Source organism: Sinohyriopsis cumingii, chromosome 18 (assembly GCF_028554795.1).
Source record: "Sinohyriopsis cumingii isolate HCF-2022 chromosome 18, ASM2855479v2, whole genome shotgun sequence".
Taxonomy (NCBI): domain Eukaryota; kingdom Metazoa; phylum Mollusca; class Bivalvia; order Unionida; family Unionidae; genus Sinohyriopsis; species Sinohyriopsis cumingii.
This window is the reverse complement of record NC_142978.1, coordinates 50,253,820-50,275,005: the sequence shown is the minus strand read 5'-3', so window position 1 is coordinate 50,275,005 and position 21,186 is coordinate 50,253,820. Positions and strand designations below refer to the sequence as shown.

Here is a 21,186-nt window from a genome sequence, read left to right as displayed (position 1 = left end):
GTATTACAATCAAGAGTGGTACATCACAGTGGTGTTCATGCAAACAGACAAATACTTCATTATCAAAAAAACAAATCATCAGCAAGGAAAGTTGTCCAGTGTATGAATTGTTCAATACATTTCCTACATCAGCAGTATCAAGTAAACGGATATGGTTCAACGATAATAGAACAGTAGATGATGCATACAAATAACCAATATTATTGTGCACCAAACACATAAGCTTTTTCATGTGCAGTGGATACTATCTGGAGAAACAGACAGGTCGACTCCATGGCAGAAACTAAGGAAGTTTATTGTCTAGAACAGGCATGTGAGACAAAAGTATAATTGATGCAATTATTACCCTTACATGAAGGTTGCTCAATGTTACATGATTGTAACTTTGCCTATCTACATCCCAGACAAAATCTTAAATAATGTAATATAGAATCGCTCAAGCATCCATCAGATTTATAAAACTAATTCTCAAAGCTTAAAAATAAAAAACAAATCTGCCTCAACAAAGAGACAGATGATATGTGTATGCGTTTCGACTAGAAAGTACTTAATACTCAAGTGATTGTTTTCTTAAATGGTGTTTTTCACAAATCTGAATATTTCTGGTCTGGTTTTAAGTACAAGCATAAGCTGCATTTCTTTCAATACTTCAACTTAACAGGTTTACCAAATTTTTTATGGTGGTTTGTAAAGACTGGGTAATTGGTGCACATTTGGTTCCTTAGCATCTTAAGAGGTTTTCTTTTTTCCTGTAGAAGTCTTGACTATCATGGGTGTGTTCAATGTGAAACAAAGTATAAAGTGTTCAAAGTGAAATATCCAAAGTGATTGTTTTTCTGCCCTCTTCCAAAAGAAAATATACAAACATTTTGGTTCAGGCCATTATTTCCAACACAAAGCAATATACAGTTATACATTTCATACATTCTTGACATTTCTTTGTACTTGATTTCTGAAATCAAGCCAACATTCCTTATTCACTGGCATTAAAGAGCAAAGCAATGGACAATTGATTCTGAACTCAAATAAAGGCATTATAATTTAGATTGCAAACAAAAAGTAATTCACTTGGACTAATCTTTAAATATTACACATGATATTGCCAAGAATGTCTTAAAATAAATCAATAATTTTAAAGAAGCAGCCTTCTTCCAGAGAAAGGTAGTCACAATAATGTTCTTTAATTTCCAAACTCTTGGATATTGTTGCTTAACTTGTGCCATCATACATTTACTATTACTCAAAGTACATTTGTCTTGCTTAACTGCTGGGATAAATAAATACAAAAAAATATCCTCCTCTATATCACTCCTTCCATAGACACTGCATACTTCTTTATCACACAGATGTATAAACTCCTTCCATGGACACTGCATGCTTCTATATCCTTTCATGCTTGTTCCTTTGATGCATGAAATCAACACAGCATTTTTAAGGAACTGAAATAACAATGTCAAGAACTTGCATCCTGCCCTTTTAACTGCCAGGCTTCATCCATATAAGAATCTTTCCTCCAATATTAATGTGAATATTAGGCTGGACGTCAAAGCTTGTTTTAAAAAAAAAAACAGTACTGACTTCTACTAGTGAATCATGAAACAAGAATTCTCAAGATTATGTTAAAATAAAGGCAGTTCACAACTAAATTGTCACATTAACAAGTGAGCAAATGTTTAACAGCATACCTAGCATCTACCTAGGATTTGCCTTTATTATCAGTAAGTGAGGAATTTTTGTGGCAGTTCATAGTTGGCATATGACAGTCATATTGGCATGTCAAGCAGCAGCATTCATTCATCTTGTCAACTGTAAACTAACTGCCATCAAAAAATCTGCCGTGTCAGTCTCCTTGATGACAGTCTACAAAATGGAGGCAAAAGTCTGTTCTGCGTACAACACTATAGTTTGTCCATGACAATTTCAGACCTGAGCTGGAGAGGCAGTATGGTTTGTACTGCTGTCAACACTATATGCATCTATACAGTGCTGTTTGTCCATCACAATACCTGACCGAGTTGTATGGCCCTAAGCCTAGACTTTCTTTTCAAAAGTCTGATAAACCCAGCAAACATATCTGAAACTTGAAGGTTAATTTTCCACATTTGCTCTGGTGGAAGGTTCTCTCCACTATATTTCACATTATATTCTCAGGGATTTTTTTTTCTTATAAGCTTTACTTCTGTCTTTGTCTGGTGAAGTGTACAGTAAGTCAATGTAAAACTTCTAAAAGTGTACTTGAAAAAAACCTTGAAACTTTAACTTTTACCATCCTCCCATTCCCCCTGAGAAGCTCCCTCTCCCTCCTGCTCCCCCTCCCCTACTTCCCTGCCCACTTCCTGAGCTAGCCCAAATGCCTCTATTTCTAGCTCCATCATCCAAATGTAGAGAAAGCAATGGTCTGGAAACTGGGGGACCACCAAACTGGTCTCTGCTTAAATCTGGGTTGGAGTTTTTCTTTTTTAGTATTTCTGATGTAGTTTTATTCTTTAGTATTCCCTTCTTAGGAGCCCCATCAAAGTTACTCGCAGAACCCTCTCCATAATTAGAGTCCATACCTCCACCCCCACCAGAGTAACTAGATGTAGACTGATTATCCCTACTGAAGGGAACTCTACCTTCTGGTCCCCCATACCCTCCATCATCCCCTCCCCCTGTTGCAGAATAGATCCCTTGGTCACTTTCTGCTCTACTGAACCCTCCAGATGATGCCAATTTTCCACTGTATACCCCAGATGTGGTTATACCACTGGCACCAAATGACCCTGACCCAGTTCTTTCGTGTCTTTTCCCAGTATCATAATGTTTTGTGCTGTCACCCATCCCCACACCCTCACCACTGAACTGTCGCCCGAACCCTGATCCAGATTCCAACTTACTACTGTGTGTTGTACTGTGATGGGGAAAGGAGGAACTCCCCCCACCTTGTGCTGAAATAGGGGTACTTCCTGAGGAATCGGATCGTTGTCCAGTGTTTAACTTTGAGTCAGAGTACCTAGATCTATTACTAGCATACAAGTCCCCATCACCTGAGCTGTATGAATAATTCTTGGACATGGGGTGGTGTGGTCCAGAAGTGTCTAGATTTGATTCACCAGAATACATTGATGGCTGCTGCATTGCAGAGTCTTCAAGTTTTGGGGATATCAAGGCTGCTAATCGTCCTGTTAGTTCTGGGGGATCTGACCCATAAGTATAAAGATCTTGAGCTGGAGCAGGGTCATCACGATAACTATAACGTGAAAAGTTGTCACCACTGACGATCGTGTCTGCTCCACGAAGATGATGATGACCATGATCGTAAGAATCCCTAGAACCATATGAGGCAAAGCTATCTTGACTTGCTGTAGAATAGAAAGATTCCTGCCCAATGGTCGAGGTAAACTGGGAAGTGTCTGACATCAGTCTCTCTGTAGCAATTTCTGTCCCACCAAGACTGACCCTATGACCCTGCTGAGCTAACAACTGAGCAAGAGCTGCTTTCACTCCATTAGTACTTGCACCTATTGTACTACCAAGTCCAGACTGAGTCCCAGCTGAATGACCTTGAGAGACGAACCCAGTAGAACTTGGTCTATTATCCATATCTGCCTGGAAGTTGTTACCCAGAACAAAAGCAAAGCCTCCTTGTTCTGCTGGCAGTGAGCTAATACTGCCAGGAGGTTTTTCAACTGCCTTCTGTTGTTCTGCAAGAGTTGAAGGCAGAAGGAGCCGTCTGCTGGTCTCCAATAGTTGCTGTGTCTGACTGTCCAGTGTGATGTTCATACTCTTTGCCACCTGATCCACAGTCACTCCCTGCTGCAACAACTGCAGTAAATGTGCCAGTTCTGCATTTCCTGTTGTTGTCACCAGGCCCTTATTACTGTCCTCTTCCACAGCTACTGAATCATTTTTTGAACCTGTGACATTCAATGATATCAGGCTAGGGATCTGGTTCAGCTGTGGAGGCTGGCCACTAGTTTGTGAAGCTGTGACAGATTCTGCTGCTGTCATGGATGTCATGCTTGGAATGTGACTCAGAGTTTGAGTGGTGAGTGATCCTGCTTGGGTTTTGACTGGGAAAGTACCAACTGTGCTTACACCTTTCATCACTCCCTTATCTGGAGCTTGTACTGTTGCAACCCCTGTGGAGGCAATGAAATTTTTATCCTTCACAATGCTCAGGTCTTGACTGAGTCCTTTCTGGGGAACTCTTATATCTCCCTTTGCTGTTAGTGATAGTCCAAGTTTGGGTTTCACAATACTTTTACTCACGTCCCCTTCTTTTTTCTGAATGCCTGGCTTTACAATGGAGCTCTGTCCCACAGCAGGCTTCTGTGGAGTAACATTTTTCAACATTCCACCCCCAGCACCACCACTGTCTGTCTTGATCTGTGGATCCCCGTCTTTCAACTTCTGCTGCTCCTTCAAGATCTTCTTCCTGTTCTTGCACCACATTTCATGACAGTCCTGATCCTTTGGAAGGCTGAATAAAGAAAGAAAAATACAATTAATCAAAACAAAAACCAACAACAAACGAAAGCTTCTCAAAGGAACTTACACTATAGTGGGCGAAAAGAGTTTCCAGGAATTCAATGCAAGAACATTTTTTTTTCATATGTCAAGTGGTGAAACCAACTTCGGTATATTCTTCAAAGATTTTCAAGCAGACTACTTTGATCCATAGATGAGATGTCAGATTGGCACCAATTTGATTTAGGACAAAGCAAAACAGCATTAAAAGTCTTTTGGTGAAAACTCCCATTTCAGAATGATCATCCATTTAGGTGAAGTAGTGACAGCAAGACATTACAAAAAGTCTTTTAGTTGTGCTGCTCTGATTATCCATTCTGGCGAAGCAGTGACAAATTTTTTTTTCAAGTTGGCCACTCTGGCAGCCATACTAGACATTTATTTAGGACTAACAAAAGTATTTTAGTGAAAACCCCATGAAAATATGACCATCCATGTAGAAGTAGTAGTGATAACCAGATTTCATGATGGCTGGAGTGGTGGCCATAAATAGACATCAGACTGGCATTATTTTCCCTGAGGACCAAGTGGACATCACAAGAATGAAACCACGTGCTGATATGACCATCCATTCAAGATAAGTAGCAAAGACAGGATTTTTAAAATAGGCACTGTGGTGGCTTAAACAGGCATCAAAGCTGCACCATTTTCATCAACCAGAACATAGGATGAACAAGTGTAAAGTTTCATGGCAATACTCTGAGTAGCAGAGTAATAACAACAATCTTCTCCCAAAGGATGACGGATGACAGATAACTGGCCAACACGCAAGCTCTTTTGGTCTATGACCAATTAGAGCAAAGAAATGTTGTACAACATGTCAAATGAGCCCAAGTGCAAATGGCTTAGTACTAGATCTGCCATTTATAATTACCAATAAAGTGAACTCTTGATTTAGAAGAAACAATAAATCCATGTAAGTCAGTGTTCATGATGTGAAGTCCAACAAGTCAACTGCAAATGGTCTTTTACATCAAATTTGATATTCTGTAATGTGCTAGGCATCAAGTGTGACAAGATTGTAGGATCCATAAATAGCTATGATCAAATTATATTAATAAAATTAGCAGTATACATGTTGACAAGTTTGGGGTTGTTTCTCTTTGGTCAGGTAGATCAGGTGGGTTCTTAGAATTAAGTATTTTTTAATTGGATGGGTTAGGTCAGGTGGGTTCTGTCATCATGTGGGATATTTGGGCAAGTCACAAAGCTACTAGTAGCAAAATGTGTTTTCACAAGCACATGGACAATTTTGGTCAGTTTTATTTCTTATATTCTGGTTGTAACATCAGTCTTGAGACAAATTTAATGTTGTGTTTAGATATTATTTGAGAGTAAACATTTGATTATTCATTGAAATACAAAGTGCTCACTGGATGAAAGCATTATTCAAGGACTATTGTGAATTATTCAAAGAAGATCTGGACAATGCCATCTGATATAAAAATTTGAAATTTGTTTGGAATATTAATTTATTTTGGACTTGAAAAGAACTTTATTTAGGATTATTTTGGATTAATTCTTAATACTTTAAGAACCTCTTACATATTCCTTTGATAACACTGATAACTATATTATCTGTAGTTTTATGAAACCTATTGGTTTTGCTTCTTTTTGTTACTTAGTTTGTGGCCAAAGAGTCATAACTCATCATTGTGCCTATCATTTGCAGTAATGTAGTATTATATGGATACTTTACAAGTCTCCAATCAGTCCACTTAAAATACATCAACAATGACAATTTACCAACATTATGTCCCGACTTTTCTTCTGTTGACCATATTATCTCAAGATATAGTAAAGTACCTGCAGTTAGCAAGAAATCTGCATTATAACAACTTGTTAAATATGGCATGCATATATCATGATGTCACTTTTATACAGAGAAGAGTCTCTCAAAGGAACTGTCCAAAAACAAAAGAATTTTCGGGAATTAAAGACAAGTTCATATCTTCATTTTACTTAAGAGTGTTGAAAACATCATTGATATTTCACAGCAAATAGAAAATTGCCACATTATTTCCATTGGCAGCCATATTGGATCTAACATCTGCACAAATTTGGTTTTTGATGAAAATCCATGTCAATTATGACCATCCATCTCTGAGTAGCAGTAAAATGATTTTCAAAATGGCCACCATATTGACACAGCATATTTATTTTTAGATATCAAAACAAGTCTTCTGGTGAAACTCCAATTCAATGAGGAACTGCAGTCATACTGGATATCAGATTGGCACCATTTTCTTTTAGAGACAACTATGTAAAACAGAAAGTCTGTCGATATGACCATCCATCCATCGAGCAGTAGTGATTGCCACTTTGGTGGCAACATTGGACATTAGATCATGACTATTTATTTGGGTCTAACCAAAAAAAGAAAGTCGCCGGATTCAGAGGACAGAGTGTCTGAGCAAGTCCAGCATGTAATCTAAGGTGCTTGTTGTGATCATTTTTAAAATTAAAAATTGGCTGATGCTATTTAAACTAGGCTATTCTTTGCTCTTGCTTTCTAAGCATATCTATCTTTAAAAACCAAATTGTGTCCATTTTGAGTGAAATCCCTTGCTCATCATATGACCCTGACCTTTAATAACCAGTGGTGGAACATATTGTCAAAGCAAAATGCAATAATTTCTCAAGACTGGCTTGTAAAGACTGACATATGTTTTCTTTGACAAAAGGGGTAAGCATTTGAGTACAGGAATGACAACTTTAATGTTATTTTAATCAGGGTGTTGCAAATTTTGGTTGGAAATCATGTAGTTGGGTGGGTGAGGTTTGTTATCATTATGGTCTATGGCACTGATATAGATTAAGCTTCACATAAAATTACCTGGAAAATGTGAGCCAAAAAGTAGTCCACAGAATTTACCAATGTATAAAAAAATCCATCAGTTTAACGTAACCGTTTATATACAATAAGACTGCGCAAAATTTGGTTGATTTATAACAATTGGAATTACTTTACGATGTCACAATAATAGTCATGTTGATTGTCAGGTAGATGTTCAATGGCACTTAAATACAACCAATGTTTCTGATTCTAGGATATCACAATAATAGTCGTGTTGGTTGGCTGGTAAGTGTTCCATGGCACCCCAATACAACCATTGTTTCTGATTCAAGGATATCACAATAATAGTCACAATGATTGGCTGGTAGGTGTTCAATAGTACCTCAACACAAGCCATGTTATATTTGGCAAAGCAAATGGAGCAGGGGGTGGGGGTGGGGGTACAAAGACATACCATAGTTGCCATATTAGAGATGTCTGGGTTGGATTCACCACTGCAGCAACATAATACTTTTTTTTAAATGTCACTATCTAATGTCAATACACAAAGACTCCTATCTTGTCAAAACATACTGACTGTCAGATTAAACATTGAATGACTGGGATCAAGAGAGATTACATGCAATTAATACTCATATTTTGACAGACAACATAGGAACTGCAAGAATACCACATATTGAATCATAAGACATGTCTCTAGGCAGACCAAATACCAACTTTAAGACAGACAACATATCAGTAAGACTTACTCTGGAGGAGGAATTATATCTGGTTCAACATATTTCAGCCATGGTGAGCCGAGAGCAGCCTCGGCAGTACATCGTCGTGATGGGTCTAGCTCCAGCATCTGATCCATAAGGTCAAGGGCATGTTTAGGTAAGCTGCAAAACAACGAATATTAGTTTATTCAGTAGAGGAGTATGCAAAATTTGGATTAGTTTTCTGTCAATACAAAAGCCAGAAATATGATAAAAATATTGCTTGATGAATTGAGAATTTTAATAAAATCTAAACAGTAAGCACTAAGGCTGTCAATTTCAAATGTACAAATGAAATTATCTCATGTCATGTACATGTTTACGATGCCTGTCAGTCATTAAAATTATTTATAAAGCGCATGAGAAAAGGACATCGCCACTCATGCCTTTGAATTACACTGTATATAAAACCTATGCGTGACTGGTTTGGTCTGGATCATGCCACAGTAAAATGTTGGGCATTCCATTGACTTACAAACGGCTGATTCCTCTCATATTTCATCAAATAAAAAAATTCAAGTTTTGGAATAATCTTTGCAAAACTGTTCATTTGCTTAGCATTGGGCCAAATACATAGCTGCCAACCTTCTAGGCTCACAATTAGTGAAAATAGGGATAAAAAGTCGTGAATTTGGACATGAATTTGTGAAAAATACCATGACATTAACTCCATCCACTCTGACCACTCCATCCACTCTGACCGTCAATACTACACTATATCAAGTTCGCAAAATAAAACTAAAACACTACATATATGCAGAAATATTTATTTATCAAGACATGATACCGTGGTAGACTTGAACTTCCTCAACTGCTTGATCATAAATTTGTTTCCTAAACAATTCCGACTTCTTGCCTGCTGGTTGATCTTGGTGACTAAAATTGCTGACAAATTTTCTGCAGCTAAGGAGGCCCTAAAGTCCGTCTTATTTTTCCTCACTAAAGAAAATACTCTTTCGCTGTCACTGTTGCTGTGAGGAATGCACAGGAGCTGCAGCATTTTTGGCTCTTCCACTGGAAAATTTGGAAGCAATTTTCAAGTCCAGGAACATTTGTCAGAACAAATGTTTAGCATGGTCTCCAGCTGATAAAGGTAGATTGTGTTCAACAAGAAAACTCACAAATAATGATTCAGCGTTGGTAGCCTGCAGGTCTTCCGCCAATGGTTTAAAATATTCCAGAGCTGAAATCTGCGAATTCTTAATTTTCCCAGCTTCTACATGTTTTATGCAACCAACATTCTTCCTCACATCGTCTCTGCGATGGCACACTGAGTGCAAAAAGCATGCATGAATATCAATGTTTAATGGCAGAATGCGCGGCCAATTTTTGATATATTCCAAATTAAACTTCACTTTTTGAGTAATACGTTTCTTTTTCCTTGGTGGTGAAAACATTTTCAAGATCTTACATGCAATGCTGAACGGTAACTCAAATCAGCGTTTTGACGCATACGCAGAGCAAATTTCCAGTTAGGCCCCAGTTTCTCTCAAAAGCATTTGTAAAACTACTCTTATACATATAGATCAAAATAGGCGAAAATGCTTGCTACCGGGTGAACTATACTAATCGCTGTAGATCTACTAATATCGTGACCAGCAGTACCGGACCATTTCGGCAATTGCGAATATCACGACTAGCGCTTAACGGGAAATCGGTTATTTTATTAAAGATTTAAAATAATTGAGGATTGGAAAATTCATGAATTTCTGGCTTACGGCGTGATTCCGTGAATCGCTGAAAAAGTCGTGAAATTCACACCAAATTCGTGAGGGTTGGCAGCTATGCATGAAAGATTACTATCGGTTGTACTGAAGTAAATGCAACTGTGATAGGATGCTTTTTTTACTGGGTAAAAATTAGTGAGGTTGTTTTTGCAAGATATTTATTGTAAATTTGTACAAGTGGTTGCCATACAGATAGTAGTTGAAGACCTTTAACACACGGAAGCCTTACCAATCCAGTCAATTGCAATCATCTGAATGCTAATACTGTGGACGATCTGATCATACACACAAGCAAATGTCCTCCAGTTTGGACAAAATCAGGATCTCCCATTGGTCATATAGTCAACTGTTACTATACTTGTATGGGAAAGACTGTCTGTTCATGCTCATGAGGTATGAAGAGTTGAAGCATCAAAGAAAAAAATTCATCGGTGAATACATTAGCTTGACCCTAACCCTACTGGGTTTATATTCACAATTTCAAACATTGTCTTAAATGTTATTTTCACAAAACCACAACTAAAGTCCCATGAAAAAATGTCACTTTCTACAAAACCACAAAAACTGATGCTGACAAAAATAAAGGGATACATGGTATTCTCTAAAATTAAAAAGAACCTTCTTCACAAGTTTCAAAATAAAATCTTTCCTCTTTTAAGTTGATCTTTTCACGTCTTTCACTTCCCTGGCTACTCAATGGGTTTGTATAGATCATCATCAAAAGCCCTGAGCTCTAATTAATTCAAGACTTTAACTTACAATGAGAACTCCTCACGCAGTTTCCTTCTATACTGTTTTTTAGGTTTGAATGTGTGGAATAGTGGCAGCTTGATGACATCAGGCCACACTGCTGGTGCTGGAGAGCCACAGGTCTTACTAATCAACTCCAGCTGTGCTATCTCCTGGTTTGCCTGGAAAATCGGCTTTCTTGTAAACAACTCCCCCAGAATACACCTGAAAAAAATGTCAACTGTGTATCACGACTTGAGTATTTCCTAACCAAAAATTTGAACAATTTAATCAGAGCAGTAAATCTACAAAAAAATAACTAAGCATGCAATTAGAAAGCTGCAAGGGAGATTTTGGTGACTGGTATTGTAGCCTAGTCTACCATTTGCAGCTATTGGTATTGTTGTCTGATCTACCATTTTTAGCCCTGCGCTTAAGATTCCAGAATATCGCCTTGATAACTGTTGGAGCAAAGAAAAATAATGGTATCTTAATGCAGTTCTGAAATATTTTTAAAAAATGATGCGTTTTTGTTTAAGAGAGGTTTGCCAGCTGAACTATGTCATTTGCACTAATCATCTTTTCCTTGAACCTTTTATATTATTGTACCATCTCACCTGCACGGGTTCGAGTCTCAGGTTCAGCCTATGTGGGCATGTGAGAAAGCTTGCCAGTAGCTTCTCGTGGGTCGGTGGTTCTTTCCGGGTTTTTCCTCCACCATTAATACTGGCCGCCATGTATAGCCTATCTTGTGCCGAACAATGGCGTTAAACCCCACAACAACATTATATTATTGTTGTTGTTGTAGGGTTTAACGCCATTTTTACTAAAACACAAAGCAAATAACAACCAAAGGGCATTATGTAAGCCGCGATTTGGCAACTGACAGTTCATACCACGATATAAAAACAGCTCAACTCTTATAATTGCAATTTTTAAAAAATTTTTTTATTGTTTTCTTAAAATATATTTGCATATCAGTTTTTGAGCCATTTTAAGCGTATTAATGCTTGTTGATGCATCTGCTATGTAGCTATTTAATGAACAGGGGATTCTTCATCTGCAACGTAATAGTATGTCAGTATAAAAAAAATTCTACCAATGGTTAGTGACCAAACATTTTGAACATTTCACAGCATGGTCTTAAGCTTTTATCTAAATTGGCACGTGTGATCTGAGTAGAAGTTCAATATTCAAACCAAAGGATGTGTTGTTTTGCCTGACACATGACTGACTCTTGGATTTTATGCTATCATGAGCTTTGGCTGAATCGTTCTTGTCCAGACATGCGAGTAACCAATTTTCATGTCTTTAAATCTATTATCATATTGATTAACAGTTTAGGCTACCTACAGGGGATACATAAAACTAAAATTAAGAGTATGGGTAAATGGTTATAGCGATGGGGGTCCAATGTCAAACAGTGCAAGACATTGAAACTGACAGTTATGACTGGGGGGGGGGGGGGGGGACGCGGATCGTCCCACCCACACCCACATTGTAACTATCATGGTCGGCATCTTATATTGTTGGACTGTGAATACAATTGTTATGTTTGACTCTGAACTCTTCCCAATCCCTATATCCATTTACCTATAGTTTTAAATTAATCTGTATTGAGCTGCAGTGAAAGTGCTGTAGCTCCAATGTTCTTGGCAGCTTTTGAGTTTCCCGGCTTTTCTTTTTCAAATCTAGTCAAGAAAGAATTATCTATATTTAACCAATTTGAACTCGTGCATCCAAGGTGGACGCTCTAACCACTAAGATACTGGAGCGGTTAGATGGTGGGTGAGTGTTATCTATCTTTTTAAACTATCTGAACTGATATGCTTGGTCCTACTAGTATAAACACAAAAAAGATTTTGCCCAATAGTATTAACAAAGTTTTTACAAAATAGGTAAAATCCAGGCAGTGATGAACATATTTCAGTAAAATGGTAAAAGATGCCACAAGCATACCTACACATTTTTTCACTTTCTCTAAATCAAGTAGATTTTGTACAATCTAGATACCAATTCATATGGGACAATGGACAGGACTAAATGTATGGGCATACAGTGTTTATTCTCTCTAAATACCATGATATGTGGACTCACCCAATACTCCAGATGTCGATGGCAGGACCATATCTTTCTTCTCCCAAAAGAAGCTCAGGGGGCCGATACCAAAGTGTAATGACTTTATTAGTATACAACCTATCCTTGTCATCAGCATGATAGAGTCGGGCCAGACCCCAATCTCCAAGCTTAATTTGGCCTCTGGAATAAATCAAATCTGCAGTTATCTTCTTTGCCTTGCAGGCTTGTGATATAGACAAAAATGCAAGGGTTTGTGTGTACTAGATCAATATTAATTAATTTTCCAAGACTTCTATAACTGATGCCAAGTTCAAGATAAATTCTAACCTTTCAAAGCATCATGGTCTGTCAACATGTCTACATCTTGATACAATGGCCACATATTAGGAAAATATGGCTATGACATCACAAGTTTACATCCAGGTCTCTGCTCGAGGTAAAATCTGGTCAATCTAGCTAGGGAAGCTACATTTATTCGTTACAATATACATGACAGTCTTGTGCAAAACGAGCATTCCATAATAAAAATAGAGATATCAGAAACAGAGCTGCCAACCCTCCAGACTCGCAATTACTGAAAAGAGGGATAAAAGTTAGTGAATTTTGAACATGATTAGTGAAAAATTGTATCATGACACTAGCTCCATCAACTTTGATGGTTAGTACTGCATTATATGAAAATCCCAAAATAAAATGAAACCACATTATTTACACTAACTACATGTACAAATTTACTGATATACACAAACTGGACGCTATTTGTCTTAATATGATGCTGTGGTACACTTTAACTTCCTCAAACTGGGCTATGGTAAATTTGTTTACACAACAGTTCAGGCTTCTTGCCTGCTGTTTAACCTTGGCAACTAAAATTGTGTGTGTGCAAATTTTCAGCATCTAAGGCGGCACTAAAATTTGTCTTATTTTTCTGAACAATAGGAAATACTTTGTCACTGTCACTATTGCTGATCTCCAACTGAGAAAGTTAAGTTCAACTCAAGAAAACTCACAAACAATGCTTCAGCATTGGTAGCTTGCAGGACTTGAGTAGTGGCTTAAAGTACTCCAGAGTTGAAATCTGCTATGGGTACTCTAAATTTTCCCCAATATCTGTATGTTTATTGCTAGCAGTGTGCTTTTTCACATCGTAATGCCACATATATATTATTATATAGTACATGTATGACCAGGCAAATTGTAAGCAACGACATGAGCCCCTGTGTGAATTCCCAATTCTAAAATTTGTGGCAGACTACTGTGCGAAATGTATAATATACATCGATGTTTGATGGCTGAATGCAATTTTGGTTATTCCAATCTTTTCCATTTGAGTGTTGTTTAATTATGAAAATGAAGATGAAATGTCGAACGATGAATGATTAGTAGTGCTGGCGCAAGCGCAGCAAAATAGAACTAAGGCAAACTATGATACATACTGTATTAATCTTTCAATATACAAAAAATCTCCTAAACTTGAAAAAGCTGTCTTCATTTCAATTACAGATGCTATGTGTGTGTGTACATGTGATATTTTATTTGTTTAAAATCAGTTTGGCCCCGGTTTTCTTCATGAGCATTTGTAAAATCTATGTTCTAAATACAGATTATGTACTTTACAATGCTTGCTACATGGCAAACTACAACTGGATAAAGTTCAACTAACATCACGACTAGCAATACAGGACTGTTATTGGCATCAGTGACCACTGCTGTTATTTTGACATGCAATAAACAGGATAAAATTATTTCGTTCCTGATTTAAGCAGATTAGGAATTTGGGATTTCATGATTTTTTTTCCAGGCTGCGTGAATTCATGAATTGCTATGGAGTTGTAAAAATCATGCCAAAATTGTGAGGGCTGGTAGGTCTGTAGAAAGCATTCAGTTGTTAATATAGAGTATATCAATGATTAGGAATATCAAGAGGACTGGAAATGCAAGATCTTATCAAGGTATGTTATGTCAATGGATGACTTGCATCATGTCGTCATCTGTAGCAGACATTATGAGAATGTGGATTAAAGAAATCTGCTGACAATTATTTGGAAATTGGAAATTAAACTGTAAGGCTACATGCCAGTTCAACTTGGCTATTTATTGTTTTATACATTTTAGGAACAAAAATTTATCTCCTCTATCTCCAACCTCAACCTTTAATGTGTAATAGCTTAAAAATCAAAACCAATAATCTTTATAGCCCTTTCTAAATCACCAATCAAACTGTCAAGTTGAAAAGAATTACATTGCAATTGTATTCTTTCTATTTAGTTTTCCATACAATATTAACCTACATAACGATGCACACTCAATTTTGACCAAATACCGATAGTTCAGGACCAACTATTTAATGTTTAGACAAATATATTGCCCTTTCATCTCTAAATATAAAAAAATTTCCAATAAAAGATGACAGATTTTTTTTATATACAAATTTGGGCAAAAGTACTATTTCTCAAGCTATCTGTGGCCCATTTTTTTCTCCAAACACAGTCTTCAGAAAAGCAAATGGTTGGTCCCTCATATTATGATATTTTGCTTCAGCAACATGATGATGATGACACTGACAGCAAAATCAAAATTGAATTAAGTTGTAAGGATTACTCTGTCGACTTATCCTTCAATACTTTCACAACATTGTGGTCATGTTTACTCTCTGCTATATTGATTGTCGACTTGTTCCTCTGGGCAATACCTGGATATAAGGTGATGTCATATCTTTTCCTAAAGTGTCCATTCTGCATCACATCGAGTGCAAGAGAATGAAGGTATACAGATCTTGCAATAGAGAAATTAATCAGGACCTGAAAGCACTCTAGAATAATGAGGAATGAAACAAAAATTTACCCTTGTCAACTCTTCATTAATTCCTCAGTTTCATGCAGAGCTCAGATAAGCATAGCATTTGCAAATGGGTTAAAATGTATTCAAATTTTGCATATCAATTAAGCATTTAAAAGTTGTAAATGTACTGCTCCTGCTGCAAGTACAGTTTTACGAGTTCATGTTCAGGCATATTTGAAATGAGTTTTGACTCATATAATCAAAGCAGTCTTGGTCCAGACCTGTCAACCAGGAAGAATTCGTCTCAGTAAGGTGTAACAAAATATCATCGCCTGAATAAATAAGTGCAGTTTGACATGTATGAGGAACTGCTATAAAGTTAGTCTGGTTCCCTGACTAATTTCACTAATTCTAATATAAAAACTTTGGTCCAAATCAAACAGATAAACAAAATTTCTGGATTTTTCGGCAACGAACATTTTCCCATAGTTTATGCCATTATGCCACAAGTCCGTATTTTAAGGGTAATTTTTGTAAGACTTTTGTCAAAATCATAAGGACTGGCAGGTCTGTTGCCCCCACCGAATGATGCAGTCTAAGGCAAGATAACTGTCTTAATGATTAAGATTTGGTCTTGAGCATAGGTCTGTTTCAAAATACACAGTCCAAAGAGGCCCAATTTGTTAAATACTTGAGCTGTGTTCACATATTGTCATTCTTTCTTAAAGTCTCATAGGATCCAAGAAAGGTCAATTAAAGTACTGATTATAGCCAAATCAATAATTTGTACAGAATGCAGGGTCTGAAAACAATACATAAATACTTGAATGAATCCTATATTTTAAGATCGTCCTTGCAACTTAGATCTGCAGGTTCCTTACAAATCAATCTTAACAAAGTAAACGGTTTCCTGAGCAAGTAAACTTTGATCTTACTTGCCAAATTTTACCACCATCAATCTAAATATATTATATATAATCCAAAGCAATAAAATCAATATTAAAGTAAGAAATACTAACCTGTTGTTGAGAAGGATATTGGAACACTTTATATCCCTATGTAAAAAGTTCTTTCTATGACAATAATTCAAACCATCTAAAAGCTGCTTCATGAAAGACGCAATATGCTGTTCCTGAAAGTTTACCATCCCCGACTCCAGTATCCCCATGAGGTCATGATCCATGTACTCAAACACCAAGTAAAAGGCACCTGCAAGGAAATTATGCACATGTTCAAACATCAAGTAGAAAGAACATACTTATGTAAGGTGATTGCTTTGAAATCGTAATTAGTCAAAGGATACCAATTTTCACTGTGGAGGGGGCATACATTTTCAGGGATTCTATAAACCAAGTAAACCGTGTAAAGAAGCAACACTGAAAGACACTTCTGTGGCAACAGAACCCTTTCAGAAATCCACAATTTTAAGATGTCAGTATCCATATTTATGAAGCCAAAATCTTGACAGAAATCACTTATCAGGCTTCAGGGTTAAAATCCAAAATGATTACCTGAATGGATGCTGCATGGACACTCGTCATTTTAGTAGTTCCATTCACTCTTGGCATGCATATGCTTCTGAGACAAAAAATTTAGTTTTATTTTTACGATGCCAATACTGAACACTAATTGCTGCATCAAGGGCAACCACCATGTTGAAAAATATCTGACATCTGGAAAATATTTAAGTTTTTTTGTGTGCCATGTCCAGCTTAGTTGTCAATTTTGTTGTTGTTATTGTGGGGTTTAACGCCATATTTCAGCAAATGATAGGCTATGCATGGCAGCCAGTATTAATGGTGGAGGAAGACCTGGCAAAACCCCGGGATGAACCACCAACCCACGAGAAGCTACTGGCAAGCTTTCTCACATACCCCTGTTAGCCGAATCCAAGACTCGAACCCAAGCAGACAGAGGTGAGATGGTAGTGATCCATAACGGAGAGCACTTTAGACCTGTCGGCCACTTGGGGCCCTGTAAATTTTGTACTTTAACTTTTCCAGGATGAATAAAGTGCAGGAACACATTACTCCACTCCTCAATCAATATCTTTTTATGTGAAACTTGTTACTCCAATGTATGCAAAGACGACACTATTATTTGCAGAAGAGGAGGAACTTTCACTCCCTCGACCAAAATAGGGAAAGGAAGTAACATTTTACTGTGTGTGAGTGATTTCGATTTTTAACATAGGCTACCATAGCATGTCCAGGGGCAAGTAGGATACCATGGCATGTCATTGGGCAAGTTATTTCACTCCAACTAACTCAGCACTAAACAACACACTCGTGTTGCCATGCCATTTAACACCAAACCAAGCCCTTTCCACTGAAATTATTGCTTCTGTCTTGGCTTTTAATAAAGATGTTAGTAATTTTGTGAACTGTTTCTGAGCTTAATCTGTTCCTCATCTGTTTATGGATATTGGTATGTGCTTCGCGCCCCTTTAACAGTCTGCTGTCTAAAGGGGTGTAAACAGTTAGCTTAGCCAACTTGAATAAGTTGGGAAATCATTCTTTATGGTTGCTTCATACAGCTCATAGGTATTGTCTTTTGGATACTTCTACTCCAAAACAAGAATTTTTTTCTAACATAAACATGCAAAGGTTTCATATTCTTCAATCCGGTTTGCCAACTACTATGCCAGATTTCTTATTGGTTCCATAATGCTGTATTAGGGTTTTAAGCTTGTCAATGACGTTCTACTTTTTCAGACAGGGATTCTGATCAAATAAATATCTTTACTTTCTAATTTTATTTTGGGGGCCCCCAAGTGGCCAAGTGGTCTAAAGCGCTCACCGTTCCGGATCACTGCCATCTCACCTCTGTCTGCGTGGGTTCGAGTCCAAGGCTCGGCTAGCGTGGGTACGTGGGAAAGCCTGCCAGTAGCTTCTCGTGGGTCGGTGGTTCTTCCCTGGGTTTTCCAGGGTTCTTCCTCCACCAGTTATACTGGCTGCCATGTGTAGCCTATCTTGTGCTGAAAATGGCGTTAAACCCTAGAACAACAACTAATTTTATTTTAGATTCTTATTTATTCAATTTACCGTAACCCTTACAGGGCTATGTAGTTTTGTAGCACAAGATCCTGCCAGACCAAACTGTCTAAAAATAGCACTCTATTTTAAATGGTCTAAATTTTAACAAGGCTTGTTATTCTGTCTTTTCAACATTTAATGTCAAAATACCACTTGAAGTGGGGGCTGACTGGCATGCTGCCTTTTTTTCCATTCTGCATGTACTTGGACTCGTATTCAAATTCTTTCGAGTTCAAAGTCACTCAATGGTATCTCTAATACTCTTCTTACTCCAATAATCTGAAAAACTTCTTAAATTTAAAACAGTGACAATGTTCCATGTGTCAATCAAATTTAGTTTAATAACCATCTATGTTAAGTTGCAAAAACTCAAATAAGTAAACAGTTGCCAACCTGAAAAAAATGTCACAAGAGCCATGATGCAGCATGACATGTCACAACACACTCTCAGGGTCAACAGTTTAATAAAAATGTATACTGTGCATAGTATATTTTTACGCAGGACTTTAAATTGCTCGAGTTCTCATGCATCACTTGTCACCAAGCACATAAATTCACAAATTTTCTGCATGTATGCACAGGAAGTATCTCTGGAGCAAACATGCAGGCAACACTTACGTCATCATCTACAACCAAGATTTCATGAATGCATGTCAAAGAGCCCTACTTTTAAACGATTTCTGCAATTTCAACAACTTGTATTAAGCACTAGTATGAGTATACCAGTTTATTTGATTGAGCAATATGTCCATACCTTTGTCCTTTCTGAAGTCGATGGCTGTCTGCTTGTCAGTAACAATCTCCTTGAGGTTGACAATGTTAGAATGGTTGAGCTGTCTCAAAATTTTAATCTCCCTGACAGCTGTGATGGGGAAGCCTTCCCTCTCATTTTCCAGGCGTACCTTTTTCAGAGCCACCAACTCGCCTATAGAAGTAAAACAAAAATAACAACAGATGGTAAATGAGAAGGGGCTCAGATTCTGAAATATGGGTCGCAACTTTTAAAGCAATTGCTCCAAATTGCAGTAGTAACCTGGTTTTGGTGCACATGTGTCACTTTCATTTCAAGATGTACAAACATTTCAAATCTGATTTTAACTGGTGTCCTGTAATAAGATTTATGGCCCAGACAGGTAGGACGGTCCTGTAGTTGAAAATCTCTTAAGATCCACTGGCCCAGTCAGTTACAACCCCAAACAAACAGGATAATCAAAAAAAATCTTAAATATTCATTTGCCCAGTCTGTTCAAGTCCAGACAGGCAGGATATTCCAGAACCTAAAACTTCTATAAAGATCCACTTGCCCAGTCACGCAAGTACTATGTTTTACTTGCCCAAAATATACTATTACAACAAGCTATTTTTGAGATATAAAAGTTAAAATGTTAAAGAACAGTGTCAAAGGTTGATATCCAGAATACTAGATGCAAGCAATTGCTGTTTGATACCAGTCTGTTCTCCCTCTGGCAGGATTATATTTGTAACAAAGTGGTGATGCATACAGCAAACAACTTGTGTGAACTTTGTCAAAATAAACAAATTTCTGGTGAAAAGTATAGACATTCAATGATCCAAGTCTGCAAACATTATTTTTCTTGACATATTAGATAGCCCTGAATCAGTGCTTCCCGGATCAAGTGTGTCAATTTTCTACTCCAATAGATGTGTGTGAAGTTTCATGGCTATCCTTATAGTAGTTTAGGAGGAGGAGCAATAAACAACTTGTGCTAATGGACAACAAACAATCGCATAAGCTCTTCTGATCTATAACCAGTAAAGCTAAAACCAATATCTTTTCTAATTTAGCTGCTATTAACCAATAATTATGATACACAAATATCTGCCACTGGCCATGTAGTTTTTATAAGATTGAACACACAAATTATTCAACATTTTCAATTCCAATCATATGCCTTCTCAGCACTGACCTGCTGCAAGATCTCTTAAGCAAACCCATTATAAACAAAGATTGGCCGGTAATAAGAATTTCTTCTAAGCGAGCCTAACAAACATGAGATGCTACATTGCTAGGTTTTATTTTGGTTTCTTATCCTCTACCAACCCAGCGTATTTATAAAATGTAAACACCCTGGTATGAAAGAGGTCAATTTTGCAGTTAAACTTGACGGTCAACCATGTGATGCACTGACAATAAAAAAAAACAAACAAAATAAAACCAGCATACAGTGCTTTCCATTGCTTGATACTGATTGAGATAAAGTGCTGCAATACCAGTTCCAAGACACATGCACTGCAAGACAAGTGTGACACATACAGACTTTTTTAGTTGGGTGTCATGATGTTCAATATTCTCTCTAAAAAAATGTAAATTATTATCCAAAAGCATAAACATGCACACTCAACTAAATAATGGCTCTTGTGTCTCGCAAACACAAGAAACTTTATGTTGGAAGAAATTAAAGTGAAGTTTACTTCTAAATCAGAAACGTGTTCAAGCTAGAACTCTTTCTTTATCAATTGGATTTATGGGCCAGTTGAGTTAAAAGTTTTCTTTACTCGACTCTCATCCAAGAATTTCTTCAAAGCTAATCTATCTGAAGTGGGTACTATAAAAAGATGCAAATAAATGCACGGTTTAGTTTTAACTTACACTGTAGTCCTCTACTAACCCAGAGTATTTATAAAAAGTAAACACCCTGGTGTGAATGAAGACAATAATCTTGCTGTTAAAACGTGACCGTCAACCATATGATATTGACCATCCAAAATTAAAACAGCATACAATACTTTCCAATTACATGATAATGAGA

The 21,186-nt window shown here is 37.2% G+C and overlaps 1 protein-coding gene across 1 annotated transcript in view; it reads right to left on the bottom strand.

Annotated features, from left to right (window-relative positions):
• Nucleotides 1–274: 274 nt before the first annotated feature.
• The window catches only part of LOC149776612 (uncharacterized), a 33,633-nt gene continuing 12,721 nt past the window's right edge, over nt 275–21,186 (bottom strand). The window contains exons 5-10 of the mRNA XM_089941113.1: nt 19,170–19,340; nt 16,400–16,589; nt 12,618–12,779; nt 10,551–10,745; nt 8,056–8,187; nt 275–4,462 (exon numbers count right to left, since the gene is read on the bottom strand). Coding sequence (XP_089797239.1) covers nt 2,263–4,462; nt 8,056–8,187; nt 10,551–10,745; nt 12,618–12,779; nt 16,400–16,589; nt 19,170–19,340 — 3,050 coding nt within the window. The 3' untranslated portion in view covers nt 275–2,262. The remainder of the gene's footprint in view (nt 4,463–8,055; nt 8,188–10,550; nt 10,746–12,617; nt 12,780–16,399; nt 16,590–19,169; nt 19,341–21,186) is intronic.